General features: G+C 43.7%; 1 protein-coding gene across 1 annotated transcript; it reads right to left on the bottom strand.

The window, feature by feature from the left end:
* Positions 1-9,246: 9,246 nt before the first annotated feature.
* Positions 9,247-26,309, bottom strand: LOC138946699 (uncharacterized). Its single transcript, XM_070318111.1, has 4 exons — positions 25,916-26,309; positions 15,171-15,663; positions 12,605-12,758; positions 9,247-10,142 (listed from the first exon to the last, which is right to left on the bottom strand). Exons 2-4 carry the CDS (start codon positions 15,389-15,391, stop codon positions 9,393-9,395), a joined length of 1,125 nt encoding a protein of 374 aa, XP_070174212.1. The 5' UTR covers positions 15,392-15,663; positions 25,916-26,309; the 3' UTR covers positions 9,247-9,392.
* Between the last annotated feature and the right edge of the window lie 543 nt (positions 26,310-26,852).

Here is a 26,852-nt window from a genome sequence, read left to right as displayed (position 1 = left end):
GCTGCAATCTACTGGCCGTATAAAATTTCATCTCACACGGCATCACTGCAGAGCGCCTAGAACTGTACCCACGGAATATGCGCGATATAAGACTCATTGATTGATTGATTGATTGATTGAAAGTCAGTCACGCACACAACACACAATTCGCATTAAGCTGACATTCTTAGCATCAAATGCACTCGTATTCATCTAGATGCTGCACAAAACATGAGCGTTAACGTCATTCATATGTATATAAATCAAGATACTTACGGAAGTATGTTAAAGAAGCTCACAACTTGAAATCGACTTGTGTTTTCCTGATGCACGCAACGTAAGTGTTCAGTGCTGTTCACATGGCAGACTGTCCACCTGCTTCAAGTCCCACTGACTTAAAGGCACAGTACGCCTCCCGTAAACCATCACAGATACTGTCAGGCTTTTACACACAGTACAAACACCCTTCCATTTGAACGCTCACCAAACGGGAACATCCTAGGTGCCCTCCGTAAAGAGCGAGCAATTTTCAAAGAATTTATTTTTGCATGGTTTATCTTACCACGGGTGGACTGGGTGGCCGAGTGGTAACGCACTTGCGCTCGGAAGCGAGAGGTTGCGAGTTCGACCCTGGGTCAGGGCGTTAGCAATTTTCTCCCCCCTTTCCTAACCTAGGTGGTGGGTTCAAGTGCTAGTCTTTCGGATGAGACGAAAAACCGAGGTCCCTTCGTGTACACTACATTGGGGTGTGCACGTTAAAGATCCCACGATTGACAAAAGGGTCTTTCCTGGCAAAATTGTATAGGCATGGATAAAAATGTCCACCAAAATACCCGTGTGACTTGGAATAATAGGCCGTGAAAAAGTAGGATATGCGCCGAAATGGCTGCGATCTGCTAGCCGATGTGAATGCGTGATGTATTGTGTAAAAAAAATTCCATCTCACACGGCATAAATAAATCCCTGCGCCTTGAATATGTGCGCAATATAAATTGCATAAAAAAAATTATAAAAAAATAAAAATCCCTGCGCTTAGAACTGTACCCACGGAATACGCGCGATATAAGCCTCATAGTGAGTGATTGATTGATTGAATGCGACTCGCTGTGAGCTTATAGTCCAGGCATCTTAGCCACTTTAGTGAAGGGAACGTTGAAGTGACAATGACTAGGTTTAAAATGTCCCTTATCAGAAAGTTCAACCTCAGTCCTTTGATGTTTATTAAACACATTTTCATATAAAGTTGGCGCTTCATACGGAAAAATGGCTTTGAAATTGACCCAAATCCTTCTTTGGGCTCTGTAAATGTCGTTTGGGGGTATGGTTGTAAAATGGTATCTACTGGTCACCCCAATGTATAAACTGAAAACTCTTTCTGCACCAGAACACGCAGAAAGGATTGTATCTGCCTGATGTCTGATGCTTTTCAAAATCCCCAACCACTAACACCTTCAAAACGGACTTTAACTGACACTGTTGTTTTTCCCTATATAATCCTTACTATTTTTCCGAGACGTCGTCGTGTTGTGTATTTAGCTTGCCACAACCTCATACATGGTCCTAAAAGTTAAAGTTGAAGAAAATACTAAAGATAAATGAAAAAGCTGACGCAGTGTCATTCGCACCGTGAATCCCCCCATGGGAACATACTAAAGTCTGGTTCCAAATAGGCTCAATTTCCTTCTATGTCTTTGTATTTCTGCCTCGTAGGGGTAGGGGTGTTCAAACCAAAGGCACCTTTAAACCAAAATTCAAATCACACATCTTACAATACTAAGACACTCAGCAGTAAAAGGGTGTCTGCTGGTAAAAAATTCCAAACAATCCTAAAAGTACTTCACTACTAAAAGTGCTTTTAAAAAGAGCCGTTATTTTTCCCTCTATATTCAGTATTGTGTTTTCTGCGAACATGTAGTCTATTTAGATGGTTGTCGTGTGCACTTGAGTTGCTAAAGCGTTTTCAGTTGGGCATATGTCGAAAAGCAAAGAATTAGCCCTTTGAAAACCATCAGAACTGTCACACAAAAATAACATTTACCTATCTCACCAACTGACCAAACATAGGGCTTTTCCTTATGTATTATGTATTGTCGTGTTTTTTGTAGCATACTTGTGAAAACAGCCACCACTGTTGTAAATGATACTTTAAAGAGCATTATTTCATTTTTACAGTTGAAGGACAACCTGGACTGCCGTATATTACAGCTGTTTTACAATCAGCCAAAATTTTCTTAACAAACGTATGTTAAGAACAACTCCCACAGTGAAATTGAAGGAAAACAAAGTGAAAATCCGCCTGCCATAGAGGAGCTAAAGAATCAACAATAAACGACTGCATGGATAGCTTGATGCACGAATGCATTGCGGACATGTTTGTCTCCAACCAAGAGAAAGTTCCAAAAAATCCCTTTTGTGCTTCTTATTATACAGTGACGTCAAAGACAGCCTTTTCTGCTGTTCATACATTCAGGGGTTATGGTTACACTAAACGACGTAGTTGTAGCCATACTGCCATCCAGATTTATTTTTTCCTTGCGAGCAGTCACAGGGTGTTTGTGCTGTCTGCCAACCGTTAGATGACCCCGCCCAAGTCTGTTAAGGGACCGTTTGACCGTTATAGAACGCGTCTTTTTGATTTTTTGGCACAGTTGGAAACGGTTGATTTTTATCCCTACCATTGTTTCCAAACATTATATAGGAATGTTTTGTGAACAACGGATAATAGCCGCTACTCGCATGTGTAGCAAAAGTGAGCGTACATACTCACCCTGGTCGTACAGCCGTTGTCCGTTGCCCGTCTTTATCTGTCTGTACTGAACATTACCTTTGGATATTTCTCCAACGCTATGAAGTGAAGAAACACCAAATGTTGCAACATGTTGTATGACCCCAAGAGCTCAAAAAAGATACTTGAGAACCTTGACCTTACCATAAGGTCAAGGTCACAGGGAGAATTAATGTGGTCTAAAAACTGCAAAATTTCACATTGTGCCAGTTTTCTGGAAAACAAATTAAAAACAGCGGGCTTAGTTTTGTATGGTATACAAGAAAAAGAAAGCCTTATCTTCTGATACCATTTTGGTTGACCTCGCTTCAATGTCAAGGTCAGAGGAGCCCTTCAAAGTTGAATTGTAGACATATTTTGATGTGAGCTTGCCCCTTTAACTTTACTATGGACGATATCTCTTACAAACTTAAACACTGAGTAGGGCGTTTGTTAGAATTTCATAGTGAGCCACATCTGGTCACATATCGTTAGGGTCAAGGTCACATTGACCCCTATGAAAAATGTGACCAAGCCGGGTAAAGAAATCCATGTGTCTTGGTAAAAAATCTTAACAAAGCAAAGCCCATGCGACTCTCATGCTTGACCTTTGTCTTAAAGTGACCTTGACCTTCAGGTGACCTTGAAGGTGAAGGTCTAACAACTGAAGCTGGCAAGGACATTGTACACTATTAGAACTGTTTTACAGATTTTTCCTACCAAATTACACATGACCTTTGGCCAAGGTCAAGATCATCAAAGGTCACACATCACAAGGCTATCAATTCAAGACATAGGAAGCATAAACATACTTATTGGCACTTTCTACAAAGAGACATTGTCACTTTTAGTGATTCAATTGCCCGTTTCAGTCACATTTCATAAGGGGCAAAGTGACCTTGACCTTGATGATATGTGACTAAATGTGGCTCAATATCAGTATATAACATGTGCCCCACACAATTATGAAGTTTGAAAGATTTTTTTCATAGTTCAGGGTCAAGGTCACTTCAAAACATGTATACAATTCAACTTTGAAGGACTCCTGTGACCTTGACATTGAAGCGAGGTCAACCAAAATGGTATCAGAAGATAAGGCTTTCTTTTTCTTGTATACCATACAAAACTAAGCCCGCTGTTTTTAATTTGTTTTCCAGAAAACTGGCACAATGTGAAATTTTGCAGTTTTTAGACCACATTCATTCTCCCTGTGACCTTGACCTTAAGGTAAGGTCAAGGTTCTCAAGTATCTTTTTTGAGCTCTTGGGGTCATACAACATTTTGCAACATTTGGTGTTTCTTCACTTCATAGCGTTGGAGAAATATCCAAAGGTAATGTTCAGTACAGACAGATAAAGACGGGCAACGGACAACGGCTGGACGACCAGGGTGAGTATGTACGCTCACTTTTGCTACACATGCGAGTAGCGGCTATTATCCGTTGTTCACAAAACATTCCTATATAATGTTTGGAAACAATGGTAGGGATAAAAATCAACCGTTTCCAACTGTGCCAAAAAATCAAAAAGACGCGTTCTATAACGGTCAAACGGTCCCTTAACAGACTTGGGCGGGGTCATCTAACGGTTGGCAGACAGCACAAACACCCTGTGACTGCTCGCAAGGAAAAAATAAATCTGGATGGCAGTATGGCTACAACTACGTCGTTTAGTGTAACCATAACCCCTGAATGTATGAACAGCAGAAAAGGCTGTCTTTGACGTCACTGTATAATAAGAAGCACAAAAGGGATTTTTTGGAACTTTCTCTTGGTTGGAGACAAACATGTCCGCAATGCATTCGTGCATCAAGCTATCCATGCAGTCGTTTATTGTTGATTCTTTAGCTCCTCTATGGCAGGGGGATTTTCAATTTGTTTTCCTTCAATTTCACTATGGGAGTTGTTCTTAACATACGTTTGTTAAGAAAATTTTGGCTGATTGTAAAACAGCTGTAATATACGGCAGTCCAGGTTGTCCTTCAACTGTAAAAATGAAATAATGCTCTTTAAAGTATCATTTACAACAGTGGTGGCTGTTTTCACAAGTATGCTACAAAAAACACGACAATACATAATACATAAGGAAAAGCCCTATGTTTGGTCAGTTGGTGAGATAGGTAAATGTTATTTTTGTGTGACAGTTCTGATGGTTTTCAAAGGGCTAATTCTTTGCTTTTCGACATATGCCCAACTGAAAACGCTTTAGCAACTCAAGTGCACACGACAACCATCTAAATAGACTACATGTTCGCAGAAAACACAATACTGAATATAGAGGGAAAAATAACGGCTCTTTTTAAAAGCACTTTTAGTAGTGAAGTACTTTTAGGATTGTTTGGAATTTTTTACCAGCAGACACCCTTTTACTGCTGAGTGTCTTAGTATTGTAAGATGTGTGATTTGAATTTTGGTTTAAAGGTGCCTTTGGTTTGAACACCCCTACCCCTACGAGGCAGAAATACAAAGAAATAGAAGGAAATTGAGCCTATTTGGAACCAGACTTTAGTATGTTCCCATGGGGGGATTCACGGTGCGAATGACACTGCGTCAGCTTTTTCATTTATCTTTAGTATTTTCTTCAACTTTAACTTTTAGGACCATGTATGAGGTTGTGGCAAGCTAAATACACAACACGACGACGTCTCGGAAAAATAGTAAGGATTATATAGGGAAAAACAACAGTGTCAGTTAAAGTCCGTTTTGAAGGTGTTAGTGGTTGGGGATTTTGAAAAGCATCAGACATCAGGCAGATACAATCCTTTCTGCGTGTTCTGGTGCAGAAAGAGTTTTCAGTTTATACATTGGGGTGACCAGTAGATACCATTTTACAACCATACCCCCAAACGACATTTACAGAGCCCAAAGAAGGATTTGGGTCAATTTCAAAGCCATTTTTCCGTATGAAGCGCCAACTTTATATGAAAATGTGTTTAATAAACATCAAAGGACTGAGGTTGAACTTTCTGATAAGGGACATTTTAAACCTAGTCATTGTCACTTCAACGTTGTTCTCTAATATGCCTGGACTATTATCTGCAATAGCACGTTATTAACTTACCAGCTGAGTGCTTAGCAGATCTGAAGGAAATAAGAATAGAGTCATCCGTTAAGGTAACATCGGAAAAAGCAAGGGTGTGATCTGATTCTGTTAAGTACCTCTGACTATGCACGAAACAAACGGCTGTGGTTCACAAGAACTCTAGCGATGGCTTTTGACTGTTCAGAGGAACTGGCAATAGGCCCATTGCAGAAACTCAAGTTATCAACAGCATTTCTACTCGGCGCGCGCGGTATGAGAACCACGGGTCGTAACTCTCTGGAATTGGTCATCCGCCGCCATGTTGGATGCCTTGCACGATCTCTGACAGTGCTTGAGCGTTGGGTGGCGACTCGACAAAAGTGAAAATGACACGTTGTGTGGCATAGGGGGTAAAAATCAAGGGTCTGCCAAACCCGGCAAATGCAGTAGGCAGCCCAGAGATCCCTAAGTACCTCTCCCAATTGTAGTACTTTTCGGCAATATTTACAGTTTCAAATTGCTAGGATAGCTTCTTTGTGGTTTTAGAGAGGTGTTCTGGGGAAACTGAAAGGTAGCCTCGTCAGGGGACAACTATTCAAACCCATATCCTCATTATTTTGATTCTCAATTGAGAATAATCATTTATAGATGACTATATATTATTCATTTCCCTTTTTAGGATGTACTTGCACGTACTGGTGGTTTATTACCCAAATGTCCTCACAGTGACTGAGGCTTATATAAGGCTCGGTGATTCGTGTATTTGTTTGTTCAGCCCATTTCTTTCTTGTGTTTATTCACAAGAAGAAAAACAATAAAGATAATCATTTATGTATGATTTATGGTGGGATTTTTCCTCCATGGTGTGTACTAGGATGTATTGTACTAAATGTACTGTGGTCGTATATTAACGGGTTATATTCCCCGTATGTGTACTATGCGTACAGGTTCATTGGAGGGAGGGTGTAATAGTTGTTTGTTTGGTTTAGCAACGAGACAATTCATCCCTTTTTGGAAGATGAGGGTGGTCCGCCCGAGGGCAGACCGGGTTGTAGGTTCGGGACAATAGATTGACTATTGTCGTTAAGGCAGCTTAGGGATTCTGTTTCGGTTCGCTGAGTGGTCGTGTGGCCGTTTTCGCTGTTGGTTACGGCGCTCGCGCCTTTCCCTGTCTGCATACACAGTGAAATACGCAAAAAGAACAAGAGTGCAATGAAGAAAACTAACAAATATAGCCCAAGTCCTGGAGAACTGTTGCTAAACAATGCAATACAGAATTAATTATTTCTCGTAATTGGTAAGGACTTCAAACCTAAAACTTTGCAGGAAGCTTAATTTATACATCCCCGCAACGGTGGGAAAAGCCCTGGAAGTAATTAAACTAATTAAATAGGACTATGTCAGCCTTTAAGTTGGTTTGAAAAAAAGATAATCAGGTTTAAAATAATAGGGGTTTGAAGTCGCTCAGGAGTTGCTTTGACCAAGTCAGCGAAAAATCTGCCACGATATACTTTCTATTTAGCAGCAACTTAAAAACTCAGGGATTTACAAACGACTTGGAGCATACTGTTATTATCGCGCTGCCGGTAAACAACGGATACGACAGGACAAGCCCGAATGTGCAAGTCGGCTGAGAACCGTGGGCGTTAGCGCTCTTAGGGTTAGCGGGCAGCGATTTTGAACTGACTTGGTTCTGACAAAAATCGCTTGAAAGTTGCCAATTTGGTTTTACGTCTGCCATTTGTACAGCACTTCACTTTTGTAGTCGAGTTTTACGATAGATGCACGCATCATGGAATGCACTCATATGTTACTTACGCACGCAGTATGAATTACACTCGTAGCTGGCACATAGAAGAGTAGTATTATATTCGTGTACATATAGCTCATGCACACTACTTGAAATTCACTCGCGCATTGTTTCCAAACTCCACTCAAAATTCACTTTCACAAAACTAATGCAGAAAGCTAAATGCAGTCGCAGATAGGCTATCCCAGGAACACACTGTGAAGACATGTCCTTCTGTACAGCAAATAAGATCAAACTCGCTGGCACAAATAATAAGTTACGTTTTCCACAGAAGCTGTCAACCACACATATCATGACATCCCCAGCGCACGTTCACAAAGGGAAGTCTATGCCGTTCTGTGACGCACATGGTGACTCTTATCCTCGTCTGTGACGCACATCAAATGTAACGTCCTCGCTCGTTTGAAGCTGTAACGCACTTTTCACGAAGACGAGCAGTCACATACCCGCACACAGTGTGAATATAATATTTATGCACGCATGATATACTGACGCACAAAACATGCAATTTCCTGATGGAAAACCGGACGCACAAAACATTAACACTTGTGATGGGAAACTTGACGCACAAAACATGAAAGTTCATCATGGAAAGCTGAAGCAAACTGACGCACAAAACATGAAAGTTCATCATGGAAAGCTGAAGCAAACTGACGCACAAAACATGAAAGTTCATCATGGAAAGCTGAAGCAAACTGACGCACAAAACATGAAGGTTCCAGATGGAAAACTGACGCGCAAAACATGAAAGTTTCTGATGGAAAACTGACGCACAAAACATGAAAGTTCCTGATGGAAAACTGACGCGCAAAACATGAAAGTTTCTGATGGAAAACTGACGCACAAAACATGAACGTTCCTGATGGAAAACTGACGCGCAAAGCATGAAGGTTCCTGGTGGAAAACTGACGCGCAAAACCTGAACGTTCCTGGTGGAAAACTGACGCGCAAAGCATGAAGGTTCCTGGTGGAAAACTGACGCGCAAAACATGAACGTTCCTGATGGAAAACTGACGCACAAAACATGAAGGTTCCTGAAGGAAAACTCAAAGCTGACCCAGACAACATGTAACCCCACTAACAAAACGCAATGGACGCACTGACGTGAACATAGAGTGCATGAGTTTTCCGTGGCACGGAAATCATGCGAGATTGGGGTCACAATGGAATCTCTTTATCAAGAATACTTAATTGCATTCATTTCGAAAGCACTCCATTACTGATGTCACCAAAAACGATGAAGATGGTTCGCCATATACATGTCATTCTTGTGCTTTTAAATGATTTTTGTCATAAAAGAGTCAAAAATAGTGTATTTCAAGGTCTGATAAAACGTACGAAGAACATCTATGGACGGTTTGAGTGTAAAGGAATGTTGCCAACGGATCAGTAATTTCTTAAGTTATTACAATTTCTGCAATCCCCTCTGTCTGCCTGTCTGTCTGTTTCTGTCTGTCTGTCTGTCTGTCTGTCTTTCTATCTGTCTGGTCTGTCTGTCTCTCTCTGTTTCTGTCTGTCTGTTTGTCTCTCTGTGTCTGTCTGTCTTTCTCTCTCTCTCTCTCTCTCTCTCTCTCTCTCTCTCTTTCTCTCTCTCTCTCTTCCTCTCTCTCTCTCTCTCTCTCTCTCTCTCTCTCTCTCTCTCTCTCTCTCTCTCTCTCTCTCTAGAAGGGGGGAGGGGGGGGGGGGGGCAAGCGGAAACTGTGGAATTTGAGGCAGACGAATTGGTTTCAAGAGAAAAGAGTACGTACATCACTACAGAACGCTACCAGGTTTGGCAAGTCACGTACGTTCGTTCATAACAACTCCTCAGCCCGAAGTCTCAAGGAGTGTGATTCTGTGAAGGCGGTTTGACAGTGTTCAGGTGCGGCTTGAAGGTGCTCAGAATCTTGCTGCCGATCTTCCTCACCTCCACAGGTGTGCCGTCCGCGGGGTCTTTGGTGTGGAAGACGAAGGGGTAAATGTCGTACAGGTAGCTACACGGTATCCTCACCCTGTCGGAGAGGGGGAAAGGCTCGCGCTCTCTGCGTTTAAAAATCCTGGAGGCGCACTCCTCGTGGATGCCAGGCCCGTAATGCCAGCTGAGAATCGCCGCAGGGTTCTTAGGGGCGGTGACGTAATACCCTTCCATGGGCAAGCGCTGAGCCGGGTAGGTGTCCGCAGCCCTCCAGATGACGTCACGTTTCATCCAGATCGTCAGCGGCCAGAGATGGTCGTTGTCCTCGTTGTGAGGGAAGACGTCGATGTAGGGGAAGCGGATGAAGGTCTCCCAGCGCCACAGCTTGGACTTGTTCCATAGGAACTTCCACATGAAGTCACGCCCCATGCTGAGCGAGAAGTCTGGGATGCAGGACAGCACGGCCTTGGCCTTGGCCCACTGGCGGGCGGGGATCATCAGGTCCACGTCGTCGTCCCAGGGGATGAGGCCGTGGTGGCGGTGGATGCCGATCAGCGTTCCCTCCGCCATGAAGTAGGACACGTTGAAGATGTCGAAGGCCTGGGCCAGGACCAGCGTCGTGTACAGCATCTCTCTCTGCTCCTCCGGCGTCAGCGACGGTTTGAAGTGCTCCACCTGCATCACAATAATCAACATCAATAAGGTTTTTATTCTTTCAACACTTCTTCTCGAATTTACATGCACACATCCCCTTCGGCCACGTGTGAATTTACATGAACATATCCCCTTTGGTCACATGTGAATTTACATGAACATAATATCCCCTTCGACCACATGTGAATTTACATGCACACATCCCCTTCGGCCACATGTGTTACTTTCCGAACTTTGTTTGACGACATAGATTATACAACAGAGTGTTTAACTATACTTAAAAAGCTTTTGGGTTATGGCTCTCAAAATCCGTTCAACCGTGTGACTTCTCATGTATTTGAAACTAACAGTAGTTACTGTGTGATCTTGATAGCTCATTAACACAAACCCCAAGAGTTCAGATATGCTCAAATGCTTTCAATCGAAGAAAGTTTGCATGGCCGAGAGAGTCCAGCGCGCTCGAAAATTACTTCCCTTGGACGAGTGACGTAAATTCAGGAATCAGCCGCGTGGAACGCTCTCTGTCTTCATGCCATGAAGTGGGCGCGATCAGAGTGTCTAATCTTGCCCTCAAGTACACTTCACGGGTGAGTGAAGAAAAACTAAAGACGGGGTGCGGGGAAGACTCCACCTTGATAGATAATGTCAATTAGTAGACAATCACAGAGATTTGCTTCATGTATTCTGCCACCTCTCAACTCCCCCCCATTTTATTTCAGATGCTCGTCCACTTTTTATACTTCACTGAACTATTCGCAGACATTGTCACGCGCCGACGGACACACACACACACACACTCACACACACACACACACACACATACACACACACATATATACACACACACTCACACACACACACACACACATACACACACACACACACACACACACACACACATTTCGTGTACTTGGCTTTCCCCGTGACCGCGTTGGTTTTTGTCTTGAAGTCTGTACCTCACACGAACGCCGCGGTAATTGGCGTGATCCGTAAAGTGGGCCTACTACTTCATAAGAGTAAAGTGTCTGACCAGAGACACAATAAAGGTCTATGATTTAGCAACTGTTATGACTCAAACGGATGGATTAATGAGTATAGCAACACGCTACAAATGACCTGTGAACGTTGTAGTCGGACAGATAAAAGGAAAACAAAATAGGTATAGGTTGGATGTGCGAAAATATCACCATCCCAAATACTTTACTTTGTGCAAGAATCAATCATGCGTGGAACCATTGCAGCTGTCCCAGTGATGACGCTATCGTATCGGACTAATTGCTGTCCTAGAGTGACGTCACTGCAGGTCGGCCAGAGGCGAGAGAAATTCAAGTTTTACGCCCTCACGGCAAAGCCATTAGGGGCATGTTCCCGGGTTTTAACCCGACTTTAGATGAGATACACAAGTGTATGCGTGTTTAGGTGGTATCAGCCATCTGCACTTATGGCAGAATGACCGAGGTCTTTTACGTGCCACTGTGGTGACACGGGGGTGGGAGATGGATACCGTCTCTGGGTCTGCACATAAGGTTGACCTGTGTCCGTCCCGGCCCGGATTCGAACCAGCGACCTTTCGATCACAAGTCCAGTGCTCTACCACCTGAGCTACCCGGGCCCCCTTGGCCAGAGGCTTACACTGCGTCGGCTCTTATGGTACTGACAGAGTTGTCGGTCGCGGATTTCGCGTCGTTTTGACCCGCTAACAGCTTCGCTTCCTTTCAGATTGTGAGTACTAGCAGCAAGTTTCACACATTTGTATTGTTTCGGCCTGTAAATAAAAGTGTGTTCTTGTGGACCATATCAACATTCTTTTGTTGAATCTACTCAGAAAACTTTGAAACGCGTTTTTGCACGCGACTCCGCGCATTTTTGACAGCTGCCCTTTCAGATAATGTGTCCACAGTGCGGACATTCATGTTAAAAAAAAATTTCTAAAGAACAGGCCACAGAACACAAAGCGTGGCGTTGCTTATTAGTGTTCGGCAATTTTGTCTTTCATTTTGGTGAAAAGTGTTTCCCCAAGGCTCTGTTTACTGCCAGCAGTTGGTGTTACCTCCCCTGGCTGTAATGAGCGCTTCTGGGGTGATAACGCGAGACAACTCCTGTGACCTTGCCGCGAGGTGGCGCCAGTTACCAGCCAAAAGAAAGAAGGGGCATAACCTCACCAGAACCGACCATTGTCTGTTTACCGTATAAAATGCACGACTTTCACTCGAACTGTTACCAAACCGATATGTTATTTGGGACCAATGCAAGTTTTTTTTCCTTTCTCGTGTGATCTTGCCGCGAGGTGGCGCCAGTTACCAGCCGAAAGAACCGCCCATTATCTCACTATTCTTGTTTACTAAGAAGGCTGGACTGAAATGGTTGCAGCCTTTTCATCCAAAATGGCTTCTATTCTTCTTGGACAGCCATGCATATTATTGATAAAGCTGCATAATTGAACAGAGATATTTAGTATCCTGTTATATAAAAGGGTTGCTTACCTTCCACAGTTCCTCAGGTGTAAATTTCCACTTGACTTTCTCCAGTCCCGCCTTCCAGTCCTCTTGCGAGTAGGCGGGTAGTTCGCTCACCTTCAGCTTGTTGAGTGGTTCCAGCTGACGTCGTATGTGGTCACAGTCACCGCTGTATGGCGTTCTGTGGAGGTAGGGGTAGTGTTTGTGAGTCAGTTTGTGTGTGTTTGGGGAGGTGGGGGTGGTACGGGCGGGTGTGTGTGTGTGTGTGTGTGGGGGGGGGTGGGGGTGTTTCCCTGTCTGCCTGACCTTCCACCCCCTCAAACACCCCCCTCTATACCAAACCCCCAAATAAACATCGTCGTCATCGTCATCATCATCACCTCCATTAAAATGTACCACCAGTCCTTTTAACATAGAGGGGGGAATCGAGACGAGGGTCGTGGTGTATGTGCGTGCGTGTGTGTGTGCGTGTGTGTGTGTGTGTCTGTGTGTGTGTGTAGAGCGATTCAGACTAAACTACTGGACCGATCTTTATGAAATTTGACATGAGAGTTCCTGGGTATGAAATCCCCGAACGTTTTTTTCATTTTTTTGATAAATGTCTTTGATGACGTCATATCCGGCTTTTCGTGAAAGTTGAGGCGGCACTGTCACGCCCTCATTTTTTAACCAAATTGGTTGAAATTTTGGTCAAGTAATCTTCGACGAAGCCCGGACTTCGGTATTGCATTTCAGCTTGGTGGCTTAAAAATTAATTAATGATTTTGGTCATTAAAAATCTGAAAATTGTAAAAAAAAATAAAAATTTATAAAACGATCCAAATTTACGTTCATCTTATTCTCCATCATTTTCTGATTCCAAAAACATATAAATATGTTATATTTGGATTAAAAACAAGCTCTGGAAATTAAATATATAAAAATTATTATCAAAATTAAATTGTCGAAATCAATTTAAAAACACTTTCATCTTATTCCTTGTCGGTTCCTGATTCCAAAAACATATAGATATGATATGTTTGGATTAAAAACACGCTCAGAAAGTTAAAACAAAGAGAGGTACAGAAAAGCGTGCTATCCTTCTTAGCGCAACTACTACCCCGCTCTTCTTGTCAATTTCACTGCCTTTGCCATGAGCGGTGGACTGACGATGCTACGAGTATACGGTCTTGCTGAAAAATGGCATTGCGTTCAGTTTCATTCTGTGAGTTCGACAGCTACTTGACTAAATGTTGTATTTTCGCCTTACGCGACTTGTTTTTATTGTGATATTATAAGCGACACCATCACCATTCCCTCACTCGCCAAGTCAGTCATTTCTCCATCCAACCAGCTCTAAACTGTCATTGTAGTCAAAACAAAAAAATAACTTAACAAGTAAAATCAGAGATCAAACATCTGGATACGGACCAACTTCAGATCTCCAAGTTATATGAAGCATTGTTGGTATCTTTATTCAATAATCCATTGATCTATCCATCCATACATTCATCTATCCATACTAATAATAATAATAATAATAATAATAATAAGAACATTTATATAGCGCTAAATCAAAAACTTTCGTTAAAAAGGCTTGCTCTAAGCGCTTGACATCTAAACTAAAACGTCATTCACACTCTTTACAATGATGTACAAGAACTTCATGTCACACTCTTTCATTCAGTATAGCACCATACTTCCAGCTCTTACCTGTCGAAGAGGACACACAGACGAATACGGAGCAGCTTGGGTGCTCCAAGTTATTTTCATCCATCTATCCATCCACCAAACCCACAGCCCCAATTATTTACTCATCCACACACCAACCCATCCATCCCTCTATCTATCCATCCAACCTTCACCTGTCGATGTATTAGAAGAGGTCAAACAGACGAATTATACGGACCAGCTTTGGTACTGCAAGTTATATGAAACTTCTTGTTATCTTCATCGACCAATCCATCCAATCAAACATCCATCTACCTACCCAACCACCCGGCCAACCTCTCACCTATCCATCCACCCATCAACCTATCTATCAACCCGTCCATCCATCCACCAACCTATCCATCAAACCAACCAGCTCTCACGTGTCGATGCAGTAGAAGAGGTCAAACAGGAGGATACGGACCAGCTTCACTGTTCCAGGTTAAATAAAACCTTGTTATTGCTTTCATCTAATCGTACATCCATCAATCCACTCATCCGTCCACCCATCCACCAACCCATCCATCCATCCATCCATCCACCAACCCATCCATCCATCCATCTATCATGCATCCATCCCTCCATCCATACACCAATCCATCCATCCATCCACCAACCCATCCATCCATCCATCCATCCACCAACCCATCCATCCATCCATCTATCATACATCCATCCACCTATCCATCCATCCATCCATCTACCAACCCATCCATCCATCCATATATCACACATCCATCCATCTATCATCCATCCATCCACCTATCACACATCCATCCATCCATCCACCTATCCATCCATCCACCAACCCATCCATCCATCCATCCACCTATCCATCCATCCACCAACCCATCCATCCATCCATCCATCCACCAACCCATCCATCCATCCAAGCAGCTCTCACCTGTCGATGTAGAAGAAGAGGTCAAAGAGGTGTATACGGATGAGCTTGAGTGTGTGCAGGTCGTTCCAGCTCTTGTGCCACAGACAGGACGGCATCAGCATGTTCCTCAGGGGGGTAATCATCAGGACGATCACCACCACCACGGCCACGACCTTCACCTTGGCCACGACCTTCTGCCTCAACATGCTGCCGCGCATTCCGTTTGGCCGGCTCCACCCCATGGTGATTGTTGTTTGTTGCTACTTGTTGTTGTTGTTGTTGTTGTTGTTGCTACTTCGTTGTTGTTGTTGTTGTTGTTGTTGTTGGTTATGTTGTTGTTGTTGTTGTTGTTGTTGTTGGTTATGTTGTTGTTGCCGATGATGGTTGTATTGGATGTTGTTGTTATTGTTGCCGCTGATGCTGTTTTTTGTCTTGGTCAGCCCAGCTCACGTCACAACTCTCGTTGACCTTTGGTTCCGTTGACCGAGACCTGGTTGTTTAATTATTAACCAATCTGCAACAGTATGTTTTGATGTGCATAAAACATTGTCTACACTGAAAAGTGGCACTGCAGATACTCTCTTATTGGCATTTTATGTACCTGCATTAATTCTAATGAAGAGGAAATTCATGTGTTCATTATTATTAATAAAACCATATTCAAATGTCTATTCATGTGCAAGATGGCATACATGCGGATGAGGGAATACATTTGAAAAAATTCTACACTTAAACGCCATTTGCTACGCTGAAAATTCCTTGGAAAAAAATAAAGACGTCTGCGTGTCGTACAGCTTATATTACACGTCAAAATGCGAGTTGCATTGAAAATCTTGTTGTTATTATACTTTTTTGAAGTACCGTAGATTTGGTCGTAACCTTTTTTTTCAGCTGTGTCTTGTTAGGTCACGGTAAAAACGCCACAGAATACATAATCGCAAAGAAATTAGGATATGCGTTTGCTCCGAAACTGCAACGTCGATATGTCAACGCAAATCAAATTCTAGCACAAAGCGCAAGCGCTGACTGGTAGTGTCACATTTTTGTTATGGGTTTGGACCAAGAACAGTGTACAATTTACACAGCACTCCGGCCTTGTTCAGTCTTGTTCCGTCACAACCAACACTGACTGACCGTTCCAGTGACGCAGTAGCATAATCAAATAATAATGCAAAACACTGCTGCCTCTTTACAAAATCTATACGTGGATGTTAATAAGTAGCCACAACCCTCGCAGCAAATACAAGCACTACTGAGAGCTGGTACTATTTCCACCTGCCCACCTGGACTGAGCTTCGTCCGAACTGTTGGCGTTGTATTGATTCTTTCTCTGGCACCAGACAATCCACCCGACTAAGACTACCCCGTGTCCGGAACGGACAACATTAGCTGGGTCTGCCACGCATACTTGCCGTGCGTGCATGACTGAATTAATGATTTTCTTCCTCGGTGCGCGCAAAGATAAAAGAGGATCTCTAGTGTTCGTGTGTGGGGGGAGGGGGAGAGAGAGAGTGTGTGTGTGTGTGTGTGTGTGTGTGTGTGTGTGTGTGTGTGTGTGTGTGTGTGTGTGTGTGTGTGTGTGTGCGTGCGTGCGTGTGTGTGTGTGTATCCGTGTGTGTTTGTGTGTGACGGTATACATGCATACATGTGCGTGTGAGTGTGTGTTAGTATGTGTGCGTGTGCGCGTGCGTGAGTGAGTGAGTGTGTGTGTACGAAAGTGTTAGTCACAGGCTAACACGGACTCTCTCAACTTTTAAACTGGGTCAAAACTGACCTCTATAGTCTCTTCTGAGAGATTACTTTCTTTGTTTGGCGCCTATACAATTAGAGACACGGGAATCAATTCAAAAACCCGGGGAACGCAAAGTCCACTCGCCAAACAAACTTGGGCAGTGTCTGTGTTTGCTCACAGGGCGTGGTCATGGAACGAAAGAGGGTACGTAACGTGGGTATTTGGGGAATTGTTAATCCGCCTCGCACACAGGTAGCGTTTTCAAATGTGGTCATTTTATCATGGTTGGCCACTATTGAAAACCTCAAACGTCAGTCACTACTCTAAGTGCTTCTTACCAATAACTGATTTGTATTTTTTTAACGTTTTTTTATTTTTTTTATTTTTTATTAACGATTTTTGTGCAAGGCGCTAAGAAAATGTTTAGGATTTGCGCCATATAAATATCATTAGTAGTAGTAGTGGTAGTAGTAGTTGTAGTAGTAGAAGTAGTAGTAGTTGTTGTAGTAGTAGTAGTAATAGTAGTAGTAGTTGTTGTAGTAGTAATAGTAGTCGTAGTATAAGTAGAAGTAGTAGTAGTAGTAGTAGTAGTAGTAGTAGTAGTAGTAGTAGTAGTAGTAGTAGTAGTAGTAGTAGTAGTAGTAGTAGTAGTAGTAGTAGTAGTAGTAGTAATAGTAGTATAAGTAGTAGTAGAGTAGTAGTTTGTTTGTTTGCTTAACGCCCAGCCGACCACGAAGGGCCATATCAGGGCTGTGCTGCTTTGACATAACGTGCGCCACACACAAGACAGAAGTCGCAGCACAGGCTTCATGTCTTACCCAGTCACATTATTCTGACACCGGACCAACCAGTCCTAGCACTAACCCCATAATGCCAGACGCCAGGCGGAGCAGCCACTAGATTGCCAATTTTAAAGTCTTAGGTATGACCCGGCCGGGGTTCGAACCCACGACCTCCCGATCACGGGGCGAACGCCTTACCGCTAGGCCAACCGTGCCGGTAGTAGTAGTATTAGTAGTAGTAGTAGTTGTTGTAGTAGTAGTTGTTGTAGTAGTAGTTGTAGTAGTAGTAGTAGTAGTTGTTGTAGTAGTAGTAATAGTAGTAGTAATACTAGTAGTAGTAGTAGTAGTAGGTGTAGTAGTAGGTGTAGTAGTAGTAGTAGTAGTAGTAGTTGTAGTAGAAGTAGAAGTAGTAGAAGTAGTAGTAGTAGTAGTAGTAGTAGTAGTAGTAGTAGTAGTAGTAGTAGTAGTAGTAGTAGTAGTAGTAGTAGTAGTAGTAGTAGTAGTAGTAGTAGTAGTAGTAGTATAGTAGTAGTAGTAGTAGTAGTAGTAGTAGTAGTAGTAGTAGTAGTAGTAGTAGTAGTAGTAGTAGTAGTAGTAGTAGTAGTAGTAGTAGTAGTAGTAGTACAGTCGAACCTGCCCTCGAGACCACCTGGCCATTAAGGCCACCCATAAGAATCCCCGACGATTTTTACGACTATATAAATTAGCTGTCTAAAGAGACCACCTGTCTAAAGAGACCCCCTGTCTAAAGAGACCCCCTGTCGAAAGAGACCCCTTTTGCTCAGTCCCTTGGGTGGTCTCTTTAGACAGGTTCGACTGTAGTAGTATTTCTGTGCTGACTGTATAACTATTATAACTGCCTTTCATGGCTGACTCGAAAATGCTCCATTGTGATGATAATGAATTTGATTAACAAAATCATTGTTTTCGGTAATTCGGTATTTCTAGGCACAACGCGCCATCATCTCAGGAGAGTCGCAGACAGTAAACTTGCCAAACTTAGTACAGATAGACTCGTGCTAACGTTCCAAAATTCAGAATAAAAAAAAAACAGGAACGGCAGGTCATTGGTACGTTTAATTCATGACTAAAGAGAACGTTTAATTCATGACTAAAGAGAACGTTTAATTCATGACTAAAGAGAACGTTATATTCACTGTGCTTCGACCCCAGAGGTATTTTAAGTGGACAAACCGACAAACACTAATGATACAGGTAATGCCGGGATTAACTTATCTCACAATTGGCCGAGACATGTTTGTCTCTCTCACTCTCAGTGACCACCTAAAAGATGTCTTGGTTGAAGTACAGTGAATATAACAGTTACACGTTTCAATAACCTACTATTCTTGTTTTTCGTAGACTGTAGTGGACTGTTGTACTCTACAGGCATGAGACCAAGGGTAGGGCGGATGGTGGCGAGAGAAGTGAAGGGACGGGGAATGTTTACAGTGCCGTGTGCCGGGCTGTGAGCAGTGCCCGCCAGTGTTTAGCTCAGGCACCGTCGCGGCACACGCGCCTCAGTTCTATGCAGGAAAATGCAGCGCGCTATTCTGGCCATCTGGCCAACTGTCGTCCTCATCTCAAAGGCAGACTGATACTGGGAGGTGTAAGTTACACCCGCCTTCAGGCTCAGGCATGCTCAAACCCTCGACTCAAGACTATCTACGGTCTCTGATAGAATCTCCACTTGTCATTCTTGTAGTGACACGAAACAGTGTAGGTTCCACCTAACCTAGGTGGTGGGTTCAAGTGCTAGTCTTTCGGATGAGACGATAAACCGAGGTCCCTTCGTGTACAGTACATTGGGGTATGCACGTTAAAGATCCCACGATTGACAAAAGGGTCTTTCCTGGCAAAATTGTAAAGGCGTAGATAAAAATGTCCACCAAAATACCCGTGTGACTTGGAATAATAGGCCGTGAAAGGTGGATGCAGCGCCTATAGGCTGTTGATCTACTGGCCGATGTGAATGCGTGATATATTGTGTAAAAAATTCCATCTCACACGGCATACGCGCTTTGAACTTCGGATAAGGCGCTATATAAATACCCGTTATTATTGGTATTATTATTATTATTTAAGCTATTGAGACATCCCAGTGCACTAAGGGATTTATAGAGCAAATCGAGAAAATTCATTATTGAACGAAGCGCATAGCGCTGAGTTCAATAATTATTTTCGAGATTTGCTCTATAAATCCCTTAGTGCAGTGGGATTGTTTCAATAACGATATTGTCAGTACCGCCATAGAAAAAAGAAGATTCCAAACGCACATTTTGCTACGCGCATTTGAATAGGCATAACTGTGTGGTCAGGTCGTGTACAGTAAGATCTACTTTTGTGTGCGGTGTCTCAAGTGTGTCGTGCTTTCGTCACACGCATTTTAATTTCTGTTGGTAAATTCCAGTGTAGCGTTAAAGCTGAACAGTGATGATCTTTTAGAGAGACCTCATTTGAACTCAGAGAAAGGACTGTGCTCTTCGTTATTTGCGGCGATTCGAAACCTCCAGTCGAGCTTCGACGGATTGACTGTGCGGAGTGACGCCCCTTGAATTGACTCGACTGAAGGACTCGACTGTTAGCACATTTTCAAAATAAATGTGGCATATTCCTCGTGTTGTACAGTATCTTCACTCATCGGGGAGTCTGATACTAAATATGAACGGTAAGAATGCTCTGAACCCTACACGTATTATATCCCCATCGTTTTTTCGTTCACATTTGCCCAACATGTTACTTTGCCGCTGAGCGGGGTTTATGTCGTCTGCTAGGCTGAACCACTCTGAGTCTGCACGCATGAGGCAGGCTGGTAGTGGTAATAAGTCTTATTATGGTAAGAACGTTCTGAACCCTACACGTTTTCGATTACGATTGTTCTTGCCTTGAAATAATAATTCGGAAACCATTCATTTACTGAACTGATGCAGTCGTATTTCAGTGTAGTCTGCTACGTATGACAGAGTCGATCGAGTCAGTCTTCCAAACTGGTCTAGCTGGTACGTTATCGGAATAACACTTGTGTTTTCTGTTAGCCGCTGGGAATTGTATACTAACTCATCATTTGGTAACTGTGGATGATAAGCTACATGCCACTAACACGGCATATGAGAAGAATCTATGCAAGTCGGCGAAAATTAGATGAAACACAGCGGCTTCTATTTTTAGATCAGTGGCACTGTGGCACAGGCACATGCAATCTGTCAGAAAAAAACCCCACTTCTGCTTTAATTGAGAAGCAGGGAATTTATGGTCATTTGGTATTGTGGAGAATATAAGCTACATGTCATTAATTAATTCTGAGGATGAGAGCACAGTCTCGCTTAGGCAAAGGGCGGAAGAATACGCTCTGTGGAAAAGTTAGCGCACTCCGCTCCAAGAGTGCGCTAACAGTTTTAGCGCATCGCCATTAGCCAATCAACTGGTTCACATCAGTCATGTGACACCAGTACTTACTGACAATTATTATTATTTGCTTAGCCATGCTTGATTGGTTATACTGTCGCGTGACTAGCATTCTAAGGGGCTCCGCTCACATTATGTAACTTCAGCAGGACCGACGACGCACTGCAGATTATCCCAGCCCGCTGCACGTTGCATGAAAGGAAAACAGGCCAAGTACTCGTCATAATCCCTATCGCGGCATAAATAATAGGCCGTGCGTCGTCTGTGCCGCTGAAACTGCGCAGGTATATTCTGCCCATAATATAACCCGGCGAACCGAAGGCAAATAAAATAAGCTGTGGAGCAATTTGAAATGAACTCACGGTTGGCAGGACGAGGAATTCTGTTGAACATGGGCCTACCTTCCGCGTTGATATGTCGCTGTGGTTTTCCTCAGGTTCGTGTAACCCTCCCCTTTCCTAACGCACCCTGCCTTCACCTTTGCCCAAGCCCCCCTCCCCCTTACATATACACACCCTTGACAATCCCATACCCAGTCAAGCCATTTAAGTCCTTCACGTCGTATACACATGTCAGTCTTCAGCGTTCACTGATCAAACACACGAGGAAATGGTCAGAATTTGTAATTGCAAAACGGTCGACAGAAATAGTTCAGGCCTAAACTATAATTATGTACACTACCATGTCATTATGACCGACGTACATTTTCGCATATCTTTCTCAGTACCCGTTTCAGATAAGCGGGGCTCATCCGAGATTAAAGTATTAGAGTATTGGCACGTACGACAAGAGAAAAAAATGAAGGAGAAAAAAAGTCCAGTAAACAAGATAAAGGGTTTGTCCCAAAACCGGTTGGTTGTTTTGTATCCTCGTCGAGATAAAGCTTCAAAGAAATTGATAGCAACTCAGGTAAAAATATGTTAAAAGTACATTGACCCGGGACACTTTCAGCGACGTGTTTTTTGTTGTTGTTGTTTTTCTTTGTTTGTTTGTTGCTGGGTTTTTTTATCAGCGCGATAACTTATTGCACACGCGCACATACAAATACACAAACGCACGTACACACACACACGCGTGCACGCGCGCACGCGTACACACACGCTGACGCACACACACAGGCACAAACAGTGACACGTACCCCCCTACCCACACACACACACACACACACACACACCGGCACACACACACACACACGAGGTCAAAAGGCCCCAAACAGGACGAAACAAGGTCAAACAGACCACAACACGTCAAAAACGAGGTCAAACGACACTAAACAGTTCAAAACGAGGTCAAACGGCCCTAAACAGACCAAAACGAGGTCAAACGGCCCTAAACAGTCCAAAACCAGGTCAAACGGCTCTAAACAGAACAAGCACAAGGTCAAACGGCCCTAAATAGGCCCGAAAGGAGGTCAAACCGCCCTAAACACGTCCAAAATTAGGTCAAACGGATCAGAACGAGGTCAAACTTGGATTGGATTGGATTGGATAAGATTTACAGTCCAGTGAGGTTACCCTCATGGAAATTCGGGCTGCTTTCTCCCCGGGGAAAGCGAGCTGCCATACATACGGCGCTACCCATATTTTTTTTTTCCTGCATGCGTGTATTCGTGTTTCCTGAGACTTAATGCCGTGTGAGATGGAATTTTTTTTTTTTTTACTTTATTCCAAATCCCACGGGTATTTGATGGACATTTTTATCTATGCCTATACAATTTTGCCAGGAAAGACCCTTTTGTCAATCGTGGGATCTTTAACGTGCACACCCCAATGTAGTGTACACGAAGGGACCTCGGTTTTTCGTCTCATCCGAAAGACTAGCACTTGAACCCACCACCTAGGTTAGGAAAGGGGGGAGAAAATTGCGGCCTGACCCAGGCCTGAACACGCAATCTCTCGCTTCCGAGCGCAAGTGCGTTACCACTCGGCCACCCAGTCCTTCGGCCCTAAACACGTCGAAAACGAAGTCAAACGGCCCTAGTCAAGTCCATAATGAGGTCAAACGGCCCGAAACGGAACAGAACTAGGTCAAACGGCCCCAAACAGAACGAGAAGGAGGTCAAACGGCCCTATACAGACCAGAACTGCCCTGAACAGCACCGAAACGAGGTGAAACGGCCCGAAACACGTCCAAAACGAGATTAAACCGGGCCTGAAAAGGACCAGAACGAGGTTCAACAGCCCTTCACAGCATCCAAACTAGGTCAAACACGTCGAAAACGAGGTCAAACGGCCCTTAACACGTCGAAAACGGCCCGAAACACGTCCATGATGAGGTCAACCGGCTCTAAACGGACCAGAACGAGGTCAAACGGCCCAAAACAGAACGAGAACGAGGTCAAATGGCCCTCAAAGGACTAGAAAAAGGTCACTGAATGGCCCTAAACGGATCAGAACAAGGTCAAACGGCCTAAACACGTCCAAAACGAAGTCAAACGGCCCTAAACACGTCCATAATGAGGTCAAACGGACCAGAACGAGGTCAAACGGCCCTATACAGACCAGGACGAGGTCAAACGGTCTGAAACACATCGAAAACACATCTAAACACGTCCACAACGTGGTCAAACGGCCCTTAACACGTCCAAAACGAGGTCAAACGCTCTCGCTCTCTCTCTCTCTCTCTCTCTCTCTCTCTCTCTCTCTCTCTCTCTCTCTCTCCGGCGCTCTCTCTCTCTCTCTCTCTCTCTCTCTCTCTCTCTCTCTCTCTCTCTCTCTCTCTCTCTCTCTCTCTCTCTATGTTGCCAGGGGGTGTCACCCAAAAAACTACCGTTCTTGTTTTGACCGCAAAACACTAGCCCAACACACTCGCCACACACTTAACCCTGACAAAACTAGCATAGTTTGGACAGAACCAATAAAATGAAATCCTTTTGTCACATGGGGTATATCTTAGGGCGAGAAGCTCGAAAATCGAGGCATACGTTGTTCTGACGTCCAAACAACGGGGTGCGTCAAAACAATTCGGCTCCATTTTCAGGCCAAAGTCAAAACGACGCGGTCTTTACAAGAAGACACACACACACACAAACACACACACACACACACACACACACACACACACACACACACACACACACCTCTTTTAACACACACGAACTCCATCAGTTACGATCATGCTAGTTATTGTTGTACCGTCATGCTTCAAAGCGTCTTCATTCAGGTGCTAAAACCGATGTACATTACTACAATGTGACAGCCGCGTAGTCCTTTCAGTGCAGAATGGACTGGGTGGCCGAGTGGTAACGCACTTGCGCTCGGAAGCGAGAGGTTGCGAGTTCGACCCTGGGTCAGGGCGTTAGCAATTTTCTCCCCCCTTTCCTAACCTAGGTGGTGGGTTCAAGTGCTAGTCTTTCGGATGAGACGAAAAACCGAGGTCCCTTCGTGTTCACTACATTGGGATGTGCACGTTAAAGATCCCACGATTGACAAAAGGGTCTTTCCTGGCAAAATTGTATAGGCATAGATAAAAAAAAAAAATGTCCACCAAAATACCCGTGTGACTTGGAAAGAGGGCCGTGAAAAGTAGGATATGCGCCGAAATGGCTGCGATCTGCTGGCCGATGTGAATGCGTGATGTATTGTGTAAAAAAATTCCATCTCACACGGCATAAATAAATCCCTGCGCCTTGAATATGTGCGCGATATAAATTGCATAAAAAAATAAAAAATAAAAATTCCTGCGCTTAGAACTGTACCCACGGAATACGCGCGATATAAGCCTCATATTGATTGATTGATTGAGAATGGGAATGTTTGGCTTAAATCAGTGGATTGACACAGGTGTGAGTCAGTGACGACATTAATTCTGAAAACAATTATGACAACCGTGCACTGAGAGCAGCCAGATCACACACACACACACACACACACACACACACACACACACACGTATTTCCTCTACACAGACACACACACACACACACACACTGTGACACACACACACACGTGCACACACACACACACACACACACACACACATACACACACACACACACACACACACACGTACGTGTACGTACACAGCTGTTACAAACACACACACACACACGCATACTAACACACACACACGCATACTAACACACACACACACACACACACACACACACACACACACACACACACACATATATATATATACACACTTGCTACAATTGTGTACAAAGGTAAAGATATGATGTGTGCTGCCCATCTCAACACATGAGTGACGACGCTATCTTTACACCAGTTCAATTCACTTTGGGGTTTCCAGGTCAACTTTTGTTGTGCGGTGTCAACAAATCTTTAAAGCGGTCGGTATTTATATTCGGGTGGAAGGTAAGGGAGGGATGGCTTCGGTGAAACACAAAAAAGAAGACATATATGGTGTGTGTGTGTGTATGTGTATGTGTGTGTGTGGTGCGTGTGGTGTGTGCGTAGTACGTGCGTGTGTGCGTGCGTGCGTGTGTGTGCGCGTGCGTGCGTGCGTCTGTGTGTTTTTATGTCGTCAATTCACTTTGACCCATTCATCGGTATTGAAAGTGGTATTTATATATATATCCACGATGAATCTATATCTCTGTTTCTGGTTCTTAACCCTAACCCTCCCGCCGCTGGTTCGTACCTGTCACTTTTATAATGTTGCAATAGTTTCAACCTAATATCCACGTAAAATATTGTATCTGTGTTCAGTTCATTGGTTCTGTGGACCAGAAGTAAGTCCAAAATGCCACTGGATTGTGAGTCAGGCCTACATTTATAACGCTAAAGTTCAACATTACCGGTTGATGATTATGATAGAAAAAAACACCTTCAATTGGTGCAACTGCAAGTAGATGGTCACTTTTAAGCATACAATCTGAAACTTACCTTGAATAGTTATGCGCGTCGTATGTACATGCTGCTTGAATAACTTGAAAACAGGATACAGGGTCGTGTTACACTTACACTTACAGCTAAAACGGCCATCTCCGGTTTTGCCGTTTCTGCGACCTGGGGACCCGAGACCACATCAGCACACGTTTCTCTTGGCGACACTCGTAAATAGTTCCAGCGCAATTTTCGATTCGTCACCACTTCGACAAAAAACGGATAAACAGGCTAGGAGTCTCTTTCACAACATTCGTTGCATGTCACTGTAGTTCCAAATAAAGTGCATGCACCCATCCAACTCGCGCTGCATTTCACCCATTGACAAAAAAGTCAGACTGAACAGGTACCCGCGCACGCACGCACGCCAATCGTCTGTGACGAATTACTCCGGTCTGTGTACACTGAGCCGAGTCTATACATAAAATAGGCGACCCAGTCAATGCCGCAACGTCGTTGGTTTGAGGTGAAGCTGGTTAAATCTATTTCGCGTCCTCCGATATCCCGGATCGATACCCGGCGCTTCAAGACCCCCGACAGGTATGTACGGGCGTGAATCGTGAATAAATCAGCTTGCCTTCGACTGATTAGCTCACTGTGACCCATGTTTGTGTTTGGTTGCAGCATGTTGGTGCATGTGTGTGTGTGTGGACAATGGGTTGTAGAATGTTTTTTTTCCAGAGAGCGAGAGAGAGAGAGAGAGAGAGAGAGAGAGAGAGACAGAGAGAGAGACAGAGAGAGAGACAAAGACAGAGAGACAGAGAGAGACTGAGAGAAAGAGAGAGGGGGAGAGAGAGAGAGAGAGAGAGACAGAGAGAGAGACAGACAGAGAGAGAGAGAGACAGAGAGAGAGACAGAGAGAGAGAGAGAGAGAGAGAGAGAGAGAGAGAGAGAAGTGACTTAAAGTTGTGTCCGTTTGTTTATCTGTCGATGAGAA

Source organism: Littorina saxatilis, linkage group LG14, assembly GCF_037325665.1.
Source record: "Littorina saxatilis isolate snail1 linkage group LG14, US_GU_Lsax_2.0, whole genome shotgun sequence".
NCBI lineage: Eukaryota > Metazoa > Mollusca > Gastropoda > Littorinimorpha > Littorinidae > Littorina > Littorina saxatilis.
Note: the sequence above shows the minus strand (reverse complement) of the source record. Positions and strands in the feature narration are given on the sequence as shown.

Coding starts and splice junctions, on each gene's coding strand:
- LOC138946699 (XM_070318111.1), bottom strand. CDS start 15,391: ATGGGGTGGAGCCGGCCAAACGGAATGCGCGGCAGCATGTTGAGGCAG. Junction 12,759..15,170: donor CTCTTCTTCTACATCGACAG/GTGAGAGCTGCT, acceptor CTACCTCCACAG/AACGCCATACAGCGGTGACT. Junction 10,143..12,604: donor CACCTGAGGAACTGTGGAAG/GTAAGCAACCCT, acceptor ATTGTGATGCAG/GTGGAGCACTTCAAACCGTC.